We start from the raw sequence: 20,201 nt of genomic DNA, 5'->3' as shown, positions 1-20,201 counted from the left end.
CCCTGGTTGGGCGAGGAGTCTGTGAGGAGAGGAGCATCCCACCCTGAAAGGCAACGGGAGCAGCGCAGGGGCTGCGTGCTGAGCCTCCACCAGGCCAGCACGGGACACTCATCCAGAGGGAAAACACCCCGGGCCGCCTCCATCCTGCAGGGCCCCGAGCAGCTCTGGGGCTGGGACAGCCTCTGGGCCCAGCCCGGTCTGCCCCACAAACGTGGGAGCCAGCTTCTCCCTGCTGGGCATGGGACATGGCCGTGGGGAGAGGAGGAAAAAAGTAAAGGAAGGGAGAACGGGAGAGGGAAAAGGGAGAAGGGAAACTGTAAACAGGAAAAGGAAGAAGGAAAGAGGTTCATAAAAGACTCATTTTGTGAGCTACAGATATTTTTACATGTATTTTTCAGCCCCTCGTTGTCCTTTCCCAGCTCTCCTGCTACCCAGCAGAGCACACAGCAGCACCAGTCCCTGCTCCTGCCAGAAGGAACAACTGCCTGCCGTGTGTGTGCAGCACTGGGTACCAGCCAGGGGAAAAGCCTCACGGGAAGACACTCCCAGCACCTCCTCTGGGAGCTCCAGGAGGGTTTGTGCGAAAGGAAACGACCCTGTCCTGCACTGGGCTCTGCTCCTGCCCCTCCCAGGCAGAGAGGGACCCCCTGCATCCACTGGGATGGAGAAGTGCTGGAGAGGGACTGGCTACCCTCCCCTGGGGTCTCTGAGCATCCCTGGCACCCTCCTGGTGCTGGCAGGCAGGGTCTCCTGCCCTGGACTCCAGGATGAAGGCTGTTCCCCCAGGCAAGCCTACAGCGAGCTGAAATCTATTTCAGCAGCTTTGGTCCGGAGCAGGAGAAAAGGCAGCAGCTGGTGGCACCTCTGCACACCCCCTCCAGAGCTGGTGGCACCTTCAGAGCTCTCCATGGAGAACCCCACTGCAGCAGAATCACGGAATTGTTGAGGCTGGAAAAGTCTCCAAGTCCCCCAGGGCAGCTGTCCCCCGCGCTGCCAAGGCCACCGAGTGCCACACGCACAGGGATCTAAATCCCTGCTGGGGCTGTGGTGATCATTCAGCTCAGCTCAAAAGCACCTCTTCCAGCTGAGCTCTGCTGGGGTCTGACTGGTCTCAGCAGAGCCAGGGGAGCAGAGTGCTCCCAGCAGAGCAGTGCCACCACGCAGGGGCTGTGGCACTGCTGATAACTGGTCAATAACTGCTGGTAACTGCTGATAACTGGTCAATAACTGGTTAATAACTGCTGGTAACTGCTGGTAACTGCTGGTAACTGCTGGTAACTGCTGGTAACTGGTCAATAACTGCTGATATCTGCTGATAACTGGTCAATAACTGCTGATAACTGCTGATAACTGGTCAATAACTGCTGATAACTGGTCAATAACTGCTGATAACTGCTGGTAACTGGTCAATAACTGCTGATAACTGCTGATAACTGGTCAATAACTGCTGATAACTGATGAAAACTGCTGATTACTGGTGACAACTGGTCAATAACTGGTGATAACTGCTGATAATTGCTGATAACTGCTGAAAACTGCTGGTAACTGCTGATACCTGCTGAAAACCAGGCATACCCTTGAAGAACACATCAGGTCTCAGGAGAAGATTCTGCTTTCCCTTTTAAAACAACACCACTGCTAGCCTGGTGCTGTCTGACCCCTGGATTTCTGTCTGACCCCTGGATTTCTGCCGGGCCCCAGGCTCACAGACACAACCCCAGCCCTGTCTGGAGACACTGACCTGGGCAGAGAGGGGCAGGGGGACCCTCCTGGCCCCCCGAGCAGCAGCAGGGCCAGCCAGTGCTGCCTGGAGAGGACCCTGCAGCAGCCAGGCTGAGGCTTTGCCTGCTAATCCTGTTGGCTCTGCTTCAGGGGATCATGATTAGCTGCTCCTCATCTCCAGGGGCACAAAGGAAACATGGAAGTGAAGCGAATTTTGTAAAGCAAAAGAGCTTTTTCCACTTGAATTCCAGGGCAGAACAAAGCTTCCCTTGCTGCTCTCAGGCTGCATTTGTGCCCTGGAACAAAGCTGTGCCTGGGACACGTGTGTGGTGCCTGCAGAAAATACAGGAAAATGCAAATAACCCTCAGCCCCCTCTGCCTGAGCTGCACACTCCTTGCACTCACTGCTTCCCATCACAGACTCAGCCTTTGGCTGCACAAACTGCTGCTCAGGACAGGAGATGACGGAACCAGAGTCCCAGACTGGCCCTCAAAGGCCACCTCGTTCCATCCCCTGCCACGGGCAGGGACATTCCACTGCAAGGTGCTTTAGGGCTGGGGCCACAGCTCAGGGGGCTCGTGTGCTTTCCAAGGCTTCCACTGGGCCTTGGTCCCAGACACAGCTCAGAACGTGGCAAAATCAGCCCTAAAAATCACCCACAGGACGGAAAATGCATGGAGCAAAAGCTCCCCCAAATGGTTCAAGACACAAGTAGCCAACAGGAGGCAGAAACAGAGGCATAAACACCCACTGCTCCTCAGAACGTGAAACTGTGCTCTAGGTTTATGTAGAACCGGGAAAATGAGATGAACGGAGGGGAAACTGTATGCCTTTTGTGGATATACGTATAACCTCTCTGTCACTGATAGAAACAAGACAGCTGATGACTGAAAAGATGGGTGAAATGCCTTAGGATCAGCTAATGATGAGCCTGACTTAAAAGCAGTTTCATTCCAAATGTACATCCCAGAATACCTCCAGCTGCTCTGGTTACAGAGGGTGTAATCCAAAACCCAAAGAAACATGCAGGCTAAAAGATATATTTTAAAATACAAGACAAATGAAAACCTGAAAACCTGATTTCCTTGTCAGTCCTTTACTGAAGCTTTGGCTGCATTAAAACTGGTGTTAAGGTGAGGTTCAGGTGCTGACCCTGGGGGGGCACTCAGACCCTGGAGCTCTGCTCACGAGGCAGTCCTGGTGAGCTCGGGTGCAGAGGATGCTGGAGTGTGACCCCACACAGCCCCTGGGGCACCGCACAGCAGCACTGCCCAGGGCACAGGGCTCCCCCAGGTGTCCTGACCCAGCCGCCCCTGGCAGCCCTCACCTTGTGAGCCTGGTCCAGGGACTGTTTCCTGAAGTCCAGCTCATCGTCCAGGTAGCCCTTCTGCTTGCTGAACAGCTCCTGGGGAGCAAGGAAGGGGCAGTCAGTGCCAGCAGGGCCCAGCCCCGTGCCCTGCCGGCCCCTCCCCGGTACCTTCTCGTTCTCCAGGTCCAGCATCTTCTGCTGCAGCGCAGACTCGGTCACCTCGATCTGCTGGAGCCACTGGGGGACAGAGCAGAGCCTGAGCCCTGGCGCCCAGCAGGCAGGCGCTGCTCCAAGGGCAGAGCACAGCTCAGCCAGCCTCTGCTCTCTCTGAGCAGCCACAGCTCAGAGCCTGGCCCTTCCCGTCCGCCCTGGCTTTGAGCTCATCACACCCAGTGGAGCACTTCTGCATTGCTGCTGGCTGCTGTGCTGGGACAAGCCCAGTGCCACTCCTCCTGAGGCACCGTGGCTTTGTGTGGGGCTGTCAGCTCCCCCAGCAGCCCTGGCAGAGGGGCTGGTGCTGCCAGGAGCAGGGGAGGAGCCCTGCCTCCCCTTGCAGCCTTCTGGTGCTCCCCCTTACCTTCTCGGCCAGCGTGAGGACAGTCCTGGCCTGGATGATCACCACCTGCTCCTCGTTGGTCAGGTTCTGCACCAAAAACAGAGCACAATTACAACAAATCCCCGTGTCTCGTTACTAACCCACTGCTTGGGCCACTGCTGTTTCAAACACGTCTGGAATTAAATATGTCTGAGGAACAATAAACTGAGGCAGAGAAAATTAATATTGTAATGCCAAATAATTGTAAAAGGCATTGCCACTATTCAGTACCAATCCTTGCCACACATAATTCTTCCCAAATTCTCATATTTACTGTCAAGAAAAGGGACACTGGATCTATTTGTACCCCATAGGGAATAAACAGACATTTACACAGGACAAGGTCAAGCTCAGCACAAAGAGCCATGGGGAGGAGAGATGCAGTGCTCATCCCATGCACCATCCTCACTTGGTGCAGCCAGGTGATGATTTTGGGAAGCATTTGTTGAGATGTTGGCCATTCCATCCATCTCCTGTTGCTTTCTCAAAAAAACCAAAGTACTGGAACTGGGCTTTGCATTTCACCCCAAGCTTCAGTGTGACCACAGGTACAGCAGAAGGGCCTGGCTCGTGTGGGACCCTGAGGCAGAGCCAGGGCAGGTGCTGAGCAGGGGGACTGTGGAGAGCTCCTGGGACAGGGCAGTGCTGGGACATGGCAGTGCTGGGACATGGCAGTGCTGGGGCTGTGCTGGCAGAGGAGAGCACAGGAACGACCCACAGCACGTGTGTGCCTTCCATAAGTGCAGTTATTCACTGCCCCCTGCTGAAGGAGAAGCACTGCAAGTTTCTTGTATTTGCTTCTCCTTTTCACGCTGCTGTCTTGGCTTCTTGTTTAATGGCCTGGTGAGTAGCAAGGGTTAATGGGTTATTGGCACACTCAAAGCTCACAGCCGCTGAAATGCAAAAGCAAAGCAAATGCAGACAAGCACATCAGGAAACCGAGTGTGCCCAGTGGCCAGAAAGCAGCAAACCCCAGCAGCAGTGTGAGCAGCAGGGATCTCAGGAGCCTGTGGTGACACCAGCCCCTGCAGGTCACTCTTCAGGAGGCAGCACAACTGCACATGGCAGCACATGCTTTGCTCTAGCCCAGAGCAGGGGCAGACAGGCTGTGCAGCACCAAGGCAGGCAGCTGTGCTCACTGCACACCAGGACAGGTGCTCCCAAAGCATGCACAATTTATTAAAGGAACATACACTTACGGCGTTATCCCCTAAAATGTCCAACTTTTTCATCAGCTCTGCCACGACAATGTCCTGGCAGGAGAGAAAGGGAGAAGCAGGAGTCAGCACAGGGCACGTGGCTTTGCCCAGGGAGGGGAGAGGAAAGGAGCATCCCTTACTGTGACACCTTCAGCCTCGCAGTACACCTGCAGGGGGCTCTTCCCCTCCGTGAAGGGGCCGTGGTGGAAGGTGATGGCCGGGGACCGCCTCTCTCTCTCCTGCAAGGACAACAACGACCCCTGGTTACCCCTCTGTGCCACACCCAGCATCACGGACCGGCCTGGCTCAGCCCACCCACCCTCCTGCCACAGCACCTGTCAACCACACCGGCGGTGTTGGTGCTGCTTTTGGAGGAAAAAAAAAATTTACTGAAAGAAAAATAAAGTACTGGAGTGCTCTTCCCAGAGAGGTGGTGGATTCACCGTCTCTGGATGTGTTTAAAAAAAGGCTGGACATGGCAGTTGGGGCTATAGTAATATATAATATATATTCATATATATATATGTAAGAAATCTATATAATACATAATACATAATATATAATATATATACTATATATAATATATAATATATTATATAATGTATAAATATTCTATATATAATATATAAAATATACAAAATAGATAAAATATATAACATATAAATATAATACATAATATATATTATATATTATATATGGTATATTATATATAATATATATTATATATAATATGTAGAATATATTATATATTATTATATATAATTTAATATATAAATATATAAAATTTATATAATATATAGAATATATATTATATATATAAAATATAGTACTATATAATATAGTACTATATAATATATATAGATCTGAGTTGAGGAGTTAGGACACAGGTTGGACTCAATGATCTCAGAGTCTCTTCCAGCCTCATGATTGTGTGATTCTGTGACTGTTTGTGGTTCTCCTCCTTCTGCAGCCTGTGCACGGAGCCCCTGGCCCTCTGCAGTGCCCCCACAGCGCAGTGCCCAGCAGCACGGGGCTGCCCACGGCTCACCTCCAGCTCCAGGATCCTGAACTCCAGCAGCTCGTTCTGGTCCTTGGCGTCCTGCACGTCGTGCTTGAGGCGTGCCTCCTCGGCCTCCATCTGCCTGATCTGCCAGGGCACAGGGCACGGGCATGGGACAGGGCACTCACACACACCCAGGGCACACACACACACAGGGCACACAGGGCACACACCCAGCCAGGGCACACACACACACCCAGGGCACACAGGGCACACACACACCCAGCCAGGGCACACAAGTCTGGCCCCAGGGCACTGTCCTCATGCACAGGACACACTCAGCACCACGGGCAATGCCAGAGCCCTGCTTCTCCAGCAGCTTTCTGAGCATCTCGTATTGACATGAGTGATTTCCAGCAGGGCAGTGCCACACAGGTTGAGTATTGCCCCTTCTGCCTCCCTCGATCACAAGTGTTATTTGAGTAAAGCAAATGGAAACGCTGAGTACCTTTTCTACCAGCTCCTGATTCCTCCTGTACAGCGCCTGCTTCTCCTCAATCCACTTCATGTCCTTGGGGAGGAAACGAACAGCACTGCAGGTGAGGCTGAGCATTTACCAGCACAGCAGCAGGGGTTTCACTGAGCCTCACAGGCACAGGGCAGAGCAACGACAGCTGGCAATCTGGGAGCCCATCACTTCCCAAAGTAACCTCCTAAGCTAAACTTGCCCTGTCATTTTAACAGCTCTGTAGTACACAAATGGAATAAAAACATCCCAGTGATTAAAAAACTCTTTCAGCTAAAATCTGGTTTGCATTAAAAGGGATATTCCCAACTATGTGTTTACTATCAAATTTCTATTTTGCTAAATGCAAATTACATATTTCTGCAGATCAGGCGAACTAAACTTTATCTGGAAGCTAATCTCAGTCTGAGGAATATAAAACCCACAAACCCAGCAAGAACAACTAGAAGGGGTTAAGCTGGGAAGGCAATGATTGAATTATTAATATTTTATTGTCCTCAAAAACATTTTATGTTTACTGCTGGTTTTTTTTAATGGGTTGTGGTGGTTTTTTTTGTTTGTTTGTTTGTTTTTTTTTTGTTTGTTTTTTTGTTTTGTTTTTGTCAGCAGTGTTGCACAAGCTGTAACCAGCCTGGGAACCTTTCTGGGCCCCCAGCAGAGAGGTGGGGAAGGAGGACTGGAGTCAGCATTACCTGTCCCTGCTCAGCCAGAGCCTTCTCCAGGTCTTCTATCTGAGCCTGGGACCGGTGTATTTCTGCTTGGAGCTGCTCACGTGTCTGTGGGATAGGAGAGAGAAACGAAATAACCCAAAAAATCTATAAAGAAGAATTTAAAAATAAATTTAAAATAGAATCAAACTTTCTCCAAAAGACTAAACCTAATGGAGTTACAGAAAGTGTTTAAAACACCAAATGCTTTTAATAAATGATTTTGAAAGTTCTTTGGCAGAAGAAATTTGCAGCTGAGCACAGAGTATCAAATAATCAAATGTAATCAAATCAAGTCTGGGAGATAGGATTACTGATTTTGAGATTTAACTCAAGATTAACAAAATGGCAAAGCAGAGCTGGCCCCTCACAGCTGCTCTGGGCAGCTGCAGCCAGAGCCTCCCTTTCTCCAGGAAAAGCAATGACAATTATGATGGCACAACTCTGGGCACACCCTTACATTTGGGACACATTGAACACTCGGAGCAGAGCCCACATTGCAAACTGGCAAATTTCATTGACCTTTGTGTCTTTGGTGCCTTATCTGTGACTTAGAACCTTATCTATGATGTAGTGCCATATCCATTTCATGCCCCTCTCTCAGTTTTTACTGTATTTGTAGCTTCCTGCTTATTGAAATAGACACTACATTCCTACACATGTTTTCTGGAGAGCAAATGTAATTATTGTCAGTTGTTGTATTTGTTACACACTTTCACAGCGTGTTTTCTTTCCTTGAGCCATTTCTCTGCTATTTATCCCATTGTTTACACTGAAAGTGATTTTGTTTACATGACCCACTCTGGTGCCTCCTTTGGCCCACTATGAAAAGACTAAAATCCAGTCACTCTCACAGCTGGGCATGCCTTGGCTCGCTGGGATTTTCCTTCCAGGTGCAATCCCTGATGTTTCAGAGGTGCTCATTCTGGGAACAACGCTGGGAATGTCAGTTTTCCTGCATTACACCGTGACCCGCTCCCAGTGCTCCTGGATAACACCTTCACAGAACAGGTGTAGGAACAAATGGGGGCTCCTCAGGCACCTTTCTCCTGTTAAACAGCGAATTTGTCCCTTTGCTGACTGCAGCCACCCCTGCAGGCTGGGCATGACCCATCCTGCCAGCCCTTCAGGGAGTCAGGGAATGGTTTGGGTTGGAGGAACCCCAAATCCCACCCATCCCACCCCTGCCATGGCAGGGACACCTTCCCCTGTCCCAGTGCTCCCAGCCCCAGTGTCCAGCCTGGCCTTGGGCACTGCCAGGGATCCAGGGGCAGCCCCAGCTGCTCTGGGCACCCTGTGCCAGCCCTGCCCACCCTGCCAGAAACAATTCCTCCGTCACTCCTCGGCACACACAACAAGCTCCTAACAAAAGCAGCACTTCAGGCCAGCTGCCACAGGAACTGTGAGGCAGACAGGCAGAATAGCACAGGGCACTTTGCAATTTAATTAACAGCAAAATCTCAGCTATAAGCCTTCTAAACATTTTATGAGGAATCATGTAATCTCTCAGAGCCCAGAAGGAATTAAAGACCACGCATTATATATTTAAGGCTATCTGTCCCAGTTCTTTACAGGAAAAGAGCTTACTTTCAAGGATTTCCCATGGAAAATTCTCCCTGGATTTCCCTTGAACAGCTCAGAGGTGCAGAGCCCGAGCTGCAGCCGTGGTGGATTCTCAGCAGCCCTTCCCAGGGGGCTGGCAGCAGCCAGAGCTCCTGGAGCCGCCTGGGCGAGCCCCAGCAGAGCTGGAGGACACCCTGACCCGGCCCCGTGGGTCCCAGCCACCCCGGCAGCCCCCCGGCCCCCTGCCCGTGCCATGCAAGCCCCGCAGACCTTGACTTCTCGCTCAGCATCCAGGGTGCCCCCGACCTGCTCCTGCAGCAGGGCGTAGGCGCGCTGCAGCGCCTGGTACTCCATGGTCAGCTGCCGGAACCGCAGCTCCGTCTCCTCCTTGGCCATGCCCTGCAAGCACAAAGCAACAGCGGCCTGGCTTTGCTTGCTCTCCAAAGCGCCGGAATTGCCGCTTCTGAAACGCAGTTTGGAAGCAGGGTGCAAAAAGTCTCGGTTACGTGCCCCCAAGCTGCGTCCCCTCCGTCCCACACACCTCTTGCACGCTCTTACCTCCAGGAAATGCAACACAGAAATAAAAAGATAATCCCTGCCTTGGAAAGATAAAGGCTTACCTTCCATATAGCACACTAATGACTGCACCACCCTTTCTTACTGCAACAGGGAAAATCTTCACATTAAAGGTGAAAATGCAGCTTTCTTTAACAACAAAAGGTTTCAATTTGGAAAGGAAACCAAGCCTGACAGCCTCACTCAATTATTAAAACATGAATCCAGAGTTAATAGTTGTTGAAGTGGTGACAGCAACATGAAAGGAGCCCTTCATCTTCTTCACCCTCCTTACAATATCCAGTATGGAACGCTTTCATGTCAGGCTGACCGGAATATTTCACTCAACATGAAATGGAATTACATTGCTGGGTGCATGCATCAACTTCCCACTGGCTGAACAGGGGGAAGAATGTCAATACAGGAATGAAAAATAACCAGGCTCATGCATACACAAATACATTCAGATTTCCTGCAGTGCAGCCTGGTAACCATCAGGTATCTTTCATGATGGAGTGAGGAATTCTGCAGGTTCCCTTTCAGCAGATTGAATTACACGCTGCAGCCAGCACACCGTGAAAAGGCTGCACATCATCAGGGGCAATTCTTGTTTATTACAAGATTCTTGTTAAGCCCAGAGCTGTGTCATGGGCCAGTGATCTGACACACACTGGGGAGTGCGTTTGTGAGGAATCCCTGGCAAATCCAAGGAATAATCCCTTTAGTTTGTATGACATTTGTGTGCTCTGCTCTCAGAGCCTCCGGAGCCCAGCCAGGAACCAGCCTTTCCCTGGAGCCCAGAGCTCAGGGGAGCATTCACTCCCTCAGCCCCCACCACCACAGACCTTGCTGCTCAGTGCTGAGCTCGGCTGGCCCAAACTGCACCTGCCAAAATCTGCAGCCACGCTCAGAGTGAACACACCTCCCAAGGCCTGCCCAATTTCTCAGTTTTTAGACCTGCAACCCTGCCATAAATTCAATATTCTTAGGATATGAGATTTCCAGCTTGGATGGAAGTAGTGAAGTTACTGACGACCTGAGATGTAGAGATACTGACCAACAGGCACTGCACCAAATTTAACAAAGTGTTCATTTTGTGGTCTGAGGTGACAGAATGATAGAGCAGATACGAGAGAGCAGCAATGACAGACAGAAGTGATGGAACAGAGCAGGGAGCTCATTAAAGCCAGCACCAAGGTCAGCACCAAACCAGAGGGGTTTTTGGGGAGTACCTCTTCCAGGTCGTCCTCGGGCGTGCAGGGGGTCTGGTCAGTGCGGTCGGTTTGGTAGGAGATGGAGGAACCATCAGACTCCAGGGAAGCCTCCTCGTCGTAGCCATAGAACGTCTCCACCACCGGCTTCTGACAGAGAGCAGGGTCAGGCAGTGGCCCTGGCAGCTGGACAGACTGTCCTGACAGCTGAACACACTGCCCTGACACCTGGACAGACTGCCCTGACACCTGGACAGACTGCCCAGCACCTGGACACACTGCCCTGACACCTGGACACACTGCCCTGCACACAGACAGACAGACAGCCCTGCACACAGACAGACAGACAGCCCTGCACACAGACAGACAGCCCTGGGGCTGAGCGGGGTGTCTGCAGCACACCGGGCTCAGGCAGGTCTCACCCCTCTGGCAGGTCTCACCCCTCTGGCAGGTCTCACCCCTCTGGCAGGTCTCCCCCTCTGGCAGATCTCCCCCTGCTCCCCTCCAGAAGCAGCCCCGTCCTTCCCACGCGTGTTTGCAGAACCTGCCTGGACCCCTGCACTGGCACATTTGTGACCCCTCCCAGGCCCTGCCTTTTTAAATGCATTTTCCTTCCCGTTTCTCTGTGGCCAAACACCACTTTTGTTCTGAGCGTTCAGCTCAGCACGAGGGGAGAGCCATGCACTGAAATGTCTTTTAATCCCCTGTCATCACCATGGTGTCTCTCCTGTCAGCACCACGACTTGCACATGAAAAGATCTTCAAAAAGGATTTTACTTGAAATTAATCACCACAGCAATGTGTCTATGGTTTGAAGAAATCCAGTTTTCCACTCAAAGCTGCTTTTTGTTTAAAGGAATGGTGGTGAAGAAAGATTTACTGTAAATGCTTGAAAGTCAAAGACAACACTTCACAGATCTAAAGATAATTTTAATTAATGATTTACAAAAACATGCCTAGATTTTGGCCTTTGGTTTTAATTTGCAGTGGGTAACTTTTGAAGGAGAATCACAGAATCCCAGAATGTGGCAGGGACACCTTCCCCTGTCCCAGGTGCTCCAGCCCCAGTGTCCAGCCTGGTCTTGGGCACTGCCAGGGATCCAGGGGCAGCCCCAGCTGCTCTGGGCACCCTGTGCCAGCCCTGCCCACACTGCCAGGAACAATTCCCAATTCCCAATCTCCCATCCATCCCTGCCCTCTGGCAGTGGAGCCATTCCCTGTGTCCTGTCCCTCCATGCCCTGTCCAAAGCCCCTCCCAGCTTTCAGAGACAGAATGTGGCTCCCTGGAAGGCCTGGATGAGATGTTCAGGATGAGAGGAGTTATCTCCCATCGACCTCAATTAGTTATTCATAGGTTCATTAGCTCCAGCCTCCCTCTAATTGTTCATCTGTGGATCACAGCAGCCCTGCCATTAAACCTTCCTGTGGCATTTTAGTGTTAATATTTACATTAACACCCTGCCAAGCCCTCATTAACCAGCATCCCCTTTTCCCTGAGCTCTATCCATTGCTTCCCTAACCAGCAATTTTCACAAGTTACTGAACTCCAGCATGAATTATTTACTATGTACACATGTTTTCAGGCAGCACCATTAGAAGATCATTTGGAGATGTGTTAATTCATAAAATTTGTCTGCTCTTAAGACAACCACATCCCACCAGAGTCCCACAGGGTAAATGCAGAGCATGGAAAGGCTCAGAATGCTCGATGCAAACAGGTCCCCTGAATATCCCAATACAGTCTGCCAATGCCCCTGAACTACATCACCCAAAGTGGAGCTCAGGCCCCATCTGCAGACCCCTGAGGAGAGCACTGCCCTGGCCCTGAGTGCTCTGAGCACCCCAGCCCTGTCCATCAGCATGCCACCGTGGAAGGCTTTGTTTTTTACCTTAGGAATTCTTGTCATTTTTTTCCTTTGCTTCCTGAACCTCAGCAGCTTGTCACGTTCCTGCAAGAGTTGGAGACACGTGTGAGCTGTTTTCAGAGAGCAGGTACTGACATGAACCTCGTCAGTACAAGGAGCCATGGGGCAGCAACAGACAGGAATGGCCCTGCTGGCCACTGTCCCACACTGTCACCACTCCTGGGTTATTTACTCCAACATCTTCCAGCTTTGCCACAGATAACTAGGAATTGCTCTTTATGTCCATGAAAATCAAACTAAAATAAAGCTGATGATGAGCTTTATGCTGAGGGTTTGGGTGTCCCCTTGGAGCTGCTCCCTGGGTGACCGTGGCCCTGCAGCCCCTGCCCTGGCTCTGCTCCTGCCCCGTCCCTGGTGGCACTTGGTGGCTCTGGAAGGGGCGCACGCCCAGCAGTGCCCTGCACACACTGCAGGGCCTCTCTGAACCCTGCACTTCCAGGCTCAGCCCCTTCTCTAAGGACCTGCAGGCTCCCTCTGCCTCTGGAGGGAGGTTTGAGCCTTTACTGCTGCCAGCAATTTTTCCAGTTGGAGGAAATAATAGAATAATCAAATTCCAGGTTGGAGGGACCTTAAATATCACCTCCTTTCACCCCTGCCATGGCAGGGACACCTTCCCCTGTCCCAGGTGCTCCCAGCCCCATCCAGGGCACTGCCAGGGATCCAGGGGCAGCCCCAGCTGCTCTGGGCACCCTGTGCCAGCCCTGCCCACCCTCCCAGGGAACAATTTCTTCCTCTCTGTGGTATTAGGTGGATTTTTTACAGTACTCAGGAAAAAGTCTGTGTTCTGGACTTGTAAAGCCCAGGAGTGCAGAGAGGGAAGCCCTACAGGGGAAACCCTCATCTGTCCCATTTCACCCGCTGGGTACCAGGCTGTGGTGACCTTGGGGACACTGACACGTGCTGCTGCTCAGCCTGGTGGCCAGCCCCGGGCCAGCAGCAGGGACATTGACCACCCGTTGCCTGGCAATGGAACAGCACATCCCATCAATACCCACCCCTGGTGGAACCCCAACCATCCCTGCCCACCCCAGCCCAGGGATGGGGCAAGGGCAGGGCTGAGCACACCCTGCAGTGGGTGGCACAACGCCAGGGGTAGCCAGGGTGAAAAAATGCAGTTCCAAGGGGACAGAGCTGCCCTGGAGATGGGGACACTTGCCCTTGGCCATCAGGGCAGGCGGGGGGATTAAAGCTTTCCTCCCCACCATCACTGTGCTTTTCTCTCATGAACAGCTGTTGATAAAAAATCTGCTCTGAGGAAACCCCTGGGTCAGCTCCCTTCACAGATGGAAGGGAGAATAAATATTATTGTACCCTGCCTGCTTTCCATGAACAGCAATTTAAAGCATATATAGATGAGGAGGCAGCTAATGTCACTCTTACCATGACACTCTTCACATAGCCAGCAGTCTCCAGGGTCTAATGAAAACAATGAAATAATGTCAGTAACTGGACAGGCTTAAAAAGAGAGGGAAGAAATAAAAGTTATTTTCCAGAGGAGTATCATGATTTTGGTGTTTTCTGTTTCCAAGGACTGAGAACATGTTGAGAAGGAAGCAAAACCCCAAGCCCAGGACTGCAGACCCCTCCCTGTACCCAGGAATCTTCAGCCCTGGGGGTGTGTCCAGCTGAAGGAGCTCGGACAGTTTCCCTCCCAGATCTGCCACCAGCACATGCAAGGACATGGCTCTGTCATGCCAGGCCAATGCAGACTGAAAGGGTTTTCCCAAACACCACACCACAGATAATTTCTATTACTAGCAAGCACAGAAATGCCTGCCAGGTTCCCCTGCTGCCCACTGTGCCCATCAGCTGCCAGAAGCTCGGGCACCCCTTCCTTGGGCTTCCTCTGCTCTACCCTTGGGCAGTCTCCCGTGAGAACAGCAGCCTCCCATCTCACCTTGGAGAGCTCATCAATGATGTTTTGCTGCTCAATAACTTGCAGTCTCAGGAAATCCACTTCCCTTTCCTCCTGGCTGTGGTCAAGGTCATTTAGGGAGCTCGGTCTCCTTATTGCTCCCGTTCTTTGCCTCTAGAATCCAAAAACCACAGGGCAGAAGAGGAAATGATCAGGAGGCTTTGCCAGGGACTTGTCTGGCCCTTCCCTTTACAGCAAGTAAAAGACATCTCTCTAGTGGCTGCCCTGGCAGCTCTCCTGCTGCCCTTCTGCTGAGCCCCATCGGGCTCCACGTGTGCCAGACATCCTGCTCCTCCAGCTGGAAACAGGGGCAGGGCCACAGGCGCAGATTCCCAGGGACTGGGAGGTGATTCTGGCAGCAAAGTTGAAGGTGAACCATGGAATGCCAGGTTAGTTTGGGTTGGAAGGGACCTTGCCAGAATGGAACCTGCAAGTGTGGGCCAAAGCCTGACTCGCTCAGCCCCACCAGCTGCACAGCCCCTGCTCTCCCAGGAGCAAGGCACTCACCATGGCAATGTTTTCCTGCGTCACAAATTTCAGTTTGTTTTCCATTCGACGTAAGGCATGTGACAACTCCTCATTCTTCCTACTGAGGCGTTTGTTTTTGTCCAAAATGGGCTTATACTGACTTTCTGCTTCTCTGAGACGTTTCAGCTGAAAGATAACGAGAAAAATAACACCTCTGGGGCTTTTTCATCAAATACATTAACTACTTTCCGTAACTATCACGCTAGAAGTATTTTCTCCCGATGCAAAGCAGAACTGATAAAAACTCTTGTGATTTTCCATTGGGAAGAGAGCATTCCCACATGAGAAGTCATTATGCCTGTGTAGCAAACAGTCAATGCTGGGAATGTACATATTTTTAAGAAGAAATGCATCTAATTCGAGCTAATGCCATCTCAAAAATCCATGGTTGCACAAGCCAAGCGGGGAGTGACACGGCCCAGCCCGAGCAGCGAGCTGAGGAGGAGGAGGAAGAGGCAGCCCCTGGTTTCCAGGCAGCCCAGGAGCAAACCCCGGGGTGTTTGTGGGGCAGGGCAGCGTGCCCCCAGGCCCTGGCACTGCTGCACTCACCAGCTCGTTCCTCTCCTCCGACAGCAGCGCGTTCCTGTCCTCCAGCTTGCGGATGATCCCGCTCAGCTCCGCGATTTTCAGCTGGAAGCGCCGGGCATCCTTTTCATCCAACTGCTGTTCCTAAAACAAAGATCAACTGCAAATAACTGTTCATAAGTGTACACGCAAGAGCACGTTGGCAAAGCTCAAAGTTTTTCTTATCCCGAATCCAAACACTTTAAATGTCATCGGGCAGAGTGTAACCCATGGAGCCCAAGAGACCATGGAAAGCTGCAGGGTGAGCCCAATGGGAAGTGAGGAGTGGAAATGTAACAAAGAATGCAAATGCAGAGGTATGTATATGCATATGTATATGCATATGCAAATACAACGTCACAAATGTGACAATACAAATGTGCAAACACAAAGTTTACAAATGGTAAACTTGGAAACAACAGAAAATATCAAAACTGAAGGCCGTGTTCCAATGATGCCACTGTTGAACTGAGAGCTTCAGACACATCGACCAGTCTGAGGACTTGGTCGTAAGAAACTGGTATTAAAATTACTGAATTACTGAATGGGGAAAATCCATGCAATTGTGCATTGAATAAGCTCTTCTTCCAGAAAGCTGTGGCCCTTAAGGGGTCCTAAAGGGTCACTCGTAAGGCCACAGGGGTAGCACTTTATCTGAGTGAAAATGCTTCAATCAAATTAGGAATGAATAGAGATATAGGTAGATGTGTTCTCGTTCAGAATCAGAGAGGAGTTACAGCTACTGACAGACTTTCCCCCTTCTCTATGACTTGTTCTGGCATTTGACAGAAGTTGAGTGCAGCTAGAGAGAGGCAAATTAGTGCCCACAGTGCTGGTGGCACTTTTGGGAGGTCTAGGGTTCCTCATTCAACAGGTGCAGGAGAGGCTTGGGCCAGAGAATAAAATAGATTGGTCTGCTCAGGTATAAGTTTTACACTTGTACTGAGACAATCAAGGCTGTCGCAAAAGAAATCTTGATGAGGATCAGCAATGAGGACGACCTGCACACGTCAGAGGCACGAGGGCAGTTACCCAGGGCTTGTCTGGGCAAAGGGGGCCCCAGCAGGAGGGGCCAGAGTTACACTGCAAAAGCCACCGTGGAGGGGTCACTCCAATCGAATGTTCTGGCTATTGCAGAGAATAAACAGCAGAGAACAGGTTAGGAGGTCTTTGGTTCACTTGGTGTCCTGCTGGCAGCCAGCAGCAGGACAGGGCTGCCCTGGGGGCTGCAGGGCTCCTGCTGCCCTGCCCTGCCCTCCCGTCCCCTCTGGAACTGGCCTCGTACATCTGCTCCCCAAGCCGCAGCTCGCGCCTCCCAGAGCTCGCACACAAACAGCACTTGGTGAGAAATGCATTTGCATCGTTTGTTGGCAGAACCGTGTCAAACCGTCAAACTAAGGCGGGTGGCTGAGCATGGTACGGTGAGGAAAAGGAGAGAAAGAACAGAGAATTCCACCCTGCTGACAAAACCAAACCAAACCAAACCAAACCAAACCAAACCAAACCAAACTGACCGGGAAACAAAACGACAGAAAGCAAAAGCTCTCCCATGGCGAGGTTTGATTGGAAATCTCAACGGTTTGGGCACGACAAAAGCCAGAGCACAAGCAGGTGCCTCAGGAGCCCTGCACAGCCATGGGACAGCCCTTGCTGCAGGGTGCACTCATCAAGATTCTGCCACTCGTTTGGTCGCTCGTTTAGGTGAAACCACGTGGAAGTGCTTACGGGGCTTCCCGAATGATCTGAAGCGTCTCCTGCACCACTTGCATAAGGAAGTTCCCGCTTGGGGCTGCTCAGGTGCCGGTCAGACTCTTTGAGCTGGGACAGTTGTTCATCTAAAGCCTCCTTTTGGAGCTGCAGTCTCTGAGCATGCCCGGCTCGCACCCCTAACTCTCTCTCCAGCACGAAGACTGCTCTGTCCTTAAACTTAATCTCCTCCATCTACAAGGAGAACAGAACACAGTCACACAGGGCTCGGCAGCACCCGAGCACCCCGGGGTGGCCCGGCACCGCAGCACAGTGACAGTGACAGTGACACTGAGCACCAGGCTGCAGCACCGCCCGGCTCCAGGCCACGCAGCAGCAAACCCCTCCTTCAGCAGGCAGCTTGCAGTGAAATATTGGCAAACAGCCTGAAATTCCTATCGCCACTTCAGAGTACCTTAAAAAAAATTAAGGCTTGACATTCGCATCACGCTTGGATGGCTTCACTCAAACACTTTAACAATTCTGCAGCGTTTTGCTTGGATGTCACCTCTAGAAAATGTAGATTATTAATTTTTAAACCTCAGTATCCTTTAAATACTCAAAATTCCTAGAAGAAATATAATTTTTTTAAAAATTTTTTTGTCCAAAACTCTCCCTTGTGAGCAATTCCTCTTCCATGAGAGGCTCTACTTACACATAATAAACATTATGCAAAATCATGAAGTGCTTAAATGACAAAGGCCCAGTGACCTCTAACACTCTCCTTCCCTGTTTGCCTGTGCCAAGGGCCTGTGCACATCCCATGGGATCAGCCAGGATCTGACCCTGGGGTCTGGCTGGAGTTCATGAGGGCAGCTGGGTCCTGCCAGTGAAGGAAACCCTGATCCCAGCCCAGCTGATCCCAGCCCAGTGAAGGAAATCCCTGATCCCAGCCCAGTGAAGGAAGTCACTGATCCCAGCCCAGTGAAGGAAGTCACTGATCCCAGCCCAGCTGATCCCAGCCCAGCTGATCCCAGCCCAGCTCAGGCAATCCCAGATCCCAGCCCAGCTGATCCCAGCCCAGCTCAGGCAATCCCTGATCCCAGCCCAGCTGATCCCAGCCCAGCACAGGCAATCCCTGGTCCCAGCCCAGCTGGTCCCAGCCCAGCACAGGCAATCCCTGGTCCCAGCCCAGCTGATCCCAGCCCAGCTCAGGCAATCCCTGATCCCAGCCCAGCTGATCCCAGCCCAGCACAGGCAATCCCTGGTCCCAGCCCAGCTGATCCCAGCCCAGCTGATCCCAGCCCAGCTCAGGCAATCCCTGGTCCCAGCAGGGCTGGGTGCTGCCCAGGCCGGACCCCTGGCACATCCCCAGGGCAGCAGAGCTGCTCTCAGCACCAGTGGCAGGGGTTCCACGGGAAGGCAGCAGTCACAGCCCTGCCCCAGGGCTCTGCCAGCTCTTTCAGCCTCCAGAAACACAGGATTTTTGCCTTCGGATTTTGAAACTTCAGACATTTAATTTCAATGGTCAGTTTTTAAACCTGGCCTGCTTCAAATAAGAACATTTTGCCTTGTAAGAGCTGTATTACTTTTATCTCTGCTTTGTCTGTAAACCTGGGAAAAAACGACAGAGGGAGGCAACAGTCACTCCAAGGACTTGGTTTGCAGTAAATGCCAACGTGGCCCACGCAGGACAGGTCACCCAGGTACCAGGAAAGCAAAATGGAGCAAATGACAGGGATTTTGGGTGCCATGACTAACGACCCTTCCAGCAATGTCCGTGAAGGCAGCGTCTGCTGGCTTTGAATGAAACAAAGACACAGGGGCTCCAGAGCACCTGAGGTCTTCCTGCTAAATGCCTCATGAGGAGAAATTTAATGGATGCACAGATGAGAAGATAACACATCATCAAATGATTGTTTGTATAAAATAAGCAGAATATTGGGTAGTTGATTCTTACTTATACGGAAACAAAGACATGTTACAACAAAGGCAACACATGAAATTGGGAGGAACAAAGAGATGAGAAAACACAAAACATTTCACAGCATTTCACTAACAGTTTGTTTTCCAGGAAAAAAAAAATCCCTAAACATAACCTTCATAAACCACAAGCCAACACCAGCACTGACATCTCCCTTCACCTGAGCAAATTCCTCTACATGACACACGCACAAGTTTGGAGCCTGCAGCCACAGACAGAGACAGTGTGGGAAGAGCAGGGACGGAGGGGAAAGGTGTGCTGAGCACACGGGGGGAGGGAGGAGAGGCAGGGCAAGGCCCAGAACTCATGGGCAGCAGTGTGGGTCTGTGGGCACGGCAGGTTTAGTTGGGAGAAAAAAAAAAGTGGTAAATGAGTAATGGTAATTGTGGTAAACCACAAATGACTAAAAAATCCCCAGGTGGAAGAAGGAACAGTTCACCTTGAACGTGTGTCTGCCTTTCAGGTGCTGAGCCACCTGTACAGTCCCAGATATGGGGGTTCCTCAACACATGAGGGAATCAAAAGCAGAGGGTAAAGACTGAATCAATCACCAATAAAATCGATATTTAAAAGTCAGCTTTCTACCCTTCCATGTGACCCCACCTTGGCATCAGACATCTTCACTACCTCAGCACAGTCTGGCAGGGCTCAGGGTCTCTGAGAGCAGAGGCTCAGAACCGTGACCCCCTCTTGGGCTGTGGGGGGCACTGCCACCAGGGAGCTGTGAAGCTCTCCATGTCCAGTGGTCTCACGGGGGGATTGGCACAGGTTATTAAAGCTTTTATACTCCTGATCAGATAAAGTTTATCTAGATTGAAAATAACCACTCCCCAGGCTCCAGCAAATCCCATTTCCTCAGTTTTTCTGATTTCTCAGTCCCCTGAAAAAGGAGATGGGAGTGAGGAGGCTGCAGTGGCCATGGCTGTGCAGAGCTTCTCCTTCCTGACCAACCCAGAGTTAATTAAAGTTTAAATGCTCTGTTCCACAGGGAATTTTGGTCCTACTTAGCAAGCATCAAGGCTTGGGGAGCCCTGCAGGCTGAAAGCTGCTGGCCTGGCTGTGCACACACTCAGCAGGGCGTGCTCCTGCCACACAAATGTCATTACACACAGCCATGCAGGGTTTTAAGGCGGTTCAGAATGCACAAATTGAAATTTAAGAGCGGCTGACTAAAATGAGACATTCTCTCCAAGGGAGGCTGCTGCCACAGG

At 51.2% G+C, this 20,201-nt stretch overlaps 1 protein-coding gene across 28 annotated transcripts in view; it reads right to left on the bottom strand.

Annotated features, from left to right (window-relative positions):
- Window positions 1–20,201, bottom strand: part of JAKMIP3 (Janus kinase and microtubule interacting protein 3) — a 62,043-nt gene that overhangs the window by 13,495 nt on the left and 28,347 nt on the right. For 8 of the 28 annotated variants that reach the window (XM_064431624.1, XM_064431615.1, XM_064431616.1 and 5 more), the window contains 16 exons: window positions 17,046–17,261; window positions 15,306–15,425; window positions 14,736–14,882; window positions 14,211–14,342; window positions 13,694–13,729; window positions 12,278–12,337; window positions 10,410–10,538; window positions 8,893–9,021; window positions 7,045–7,128; window positions 6,335–6,397; window positions 5,875–5,973; window positions 4,967–5,065; window positions 4,821–4,880; window positions 3,610–3,675; window positions 3,201–3,269; window positions 3,051–3,128 (listed from right to left, as the gene is read on the bottom strand). In XM_064431624.1, the coding sequence (XP_064287694.1) occupies window positions 3,051–3,128; window positions 3,201–3,269; window positions 3,610–3,675; window positions 4,821–4,880; window positions 4,967–5,065; window positions 5,875–5,973; window positions 6,335–6,397; window positions 7,045–7,128; window positions 8,893–9,021; window positions 10,410–10,538; window positions 12,278–12,337; window positions 13,694–13,729; window positions 14,211–14,342; window positions 14,736–14,882; window positions 15,306–15,425; window positions 17,046–17,261 (1,587 nt within the window). The remainder of the gene's footprint in view (window positions 1–3,050; window positions 3,129–3,200; window positions 3,270–3,609; window positions 3,676–4,820; window positions 4,881–4,966; window positions 5,066–5,874; window positions 5,974–6,334; window positions 6,398–7,044; window positions 7,129–8,892; window positions 9,022–10,409; window positions 10,539–12,277; window positions 12,338–13,693; window positions 13,730–14,210; window positions 14,343–14,735; window positions 14,883–15,305; window positions 15,426–17,045; window positions 17,262–20,201) is intronic. The other 20 variants (XM_064431634.1, XM_064431620.1, XM_064431630.1 and 17 more) reach the window with 12 other exon arrangements.

Source organism: Passer domesticus, chromosome 8 (assembly GCF_036417665.1).
Source record: "Passer domesticus isolate bPasDom1 chromosome 8, bPasDom1.hap1, whole genome shotgun sequence".
NCBI classification, from domain to species: Eukaryota; Metazoa; Chordata; class Aves; order Passeriformes; family Passeridae; genus Passer; species Passer domesticus.
The sequence above is the reverse complement of the archived record's forward strand: the minus strand, read 5'-3'. Positions and strand labels throughout refer to the sequence as shown.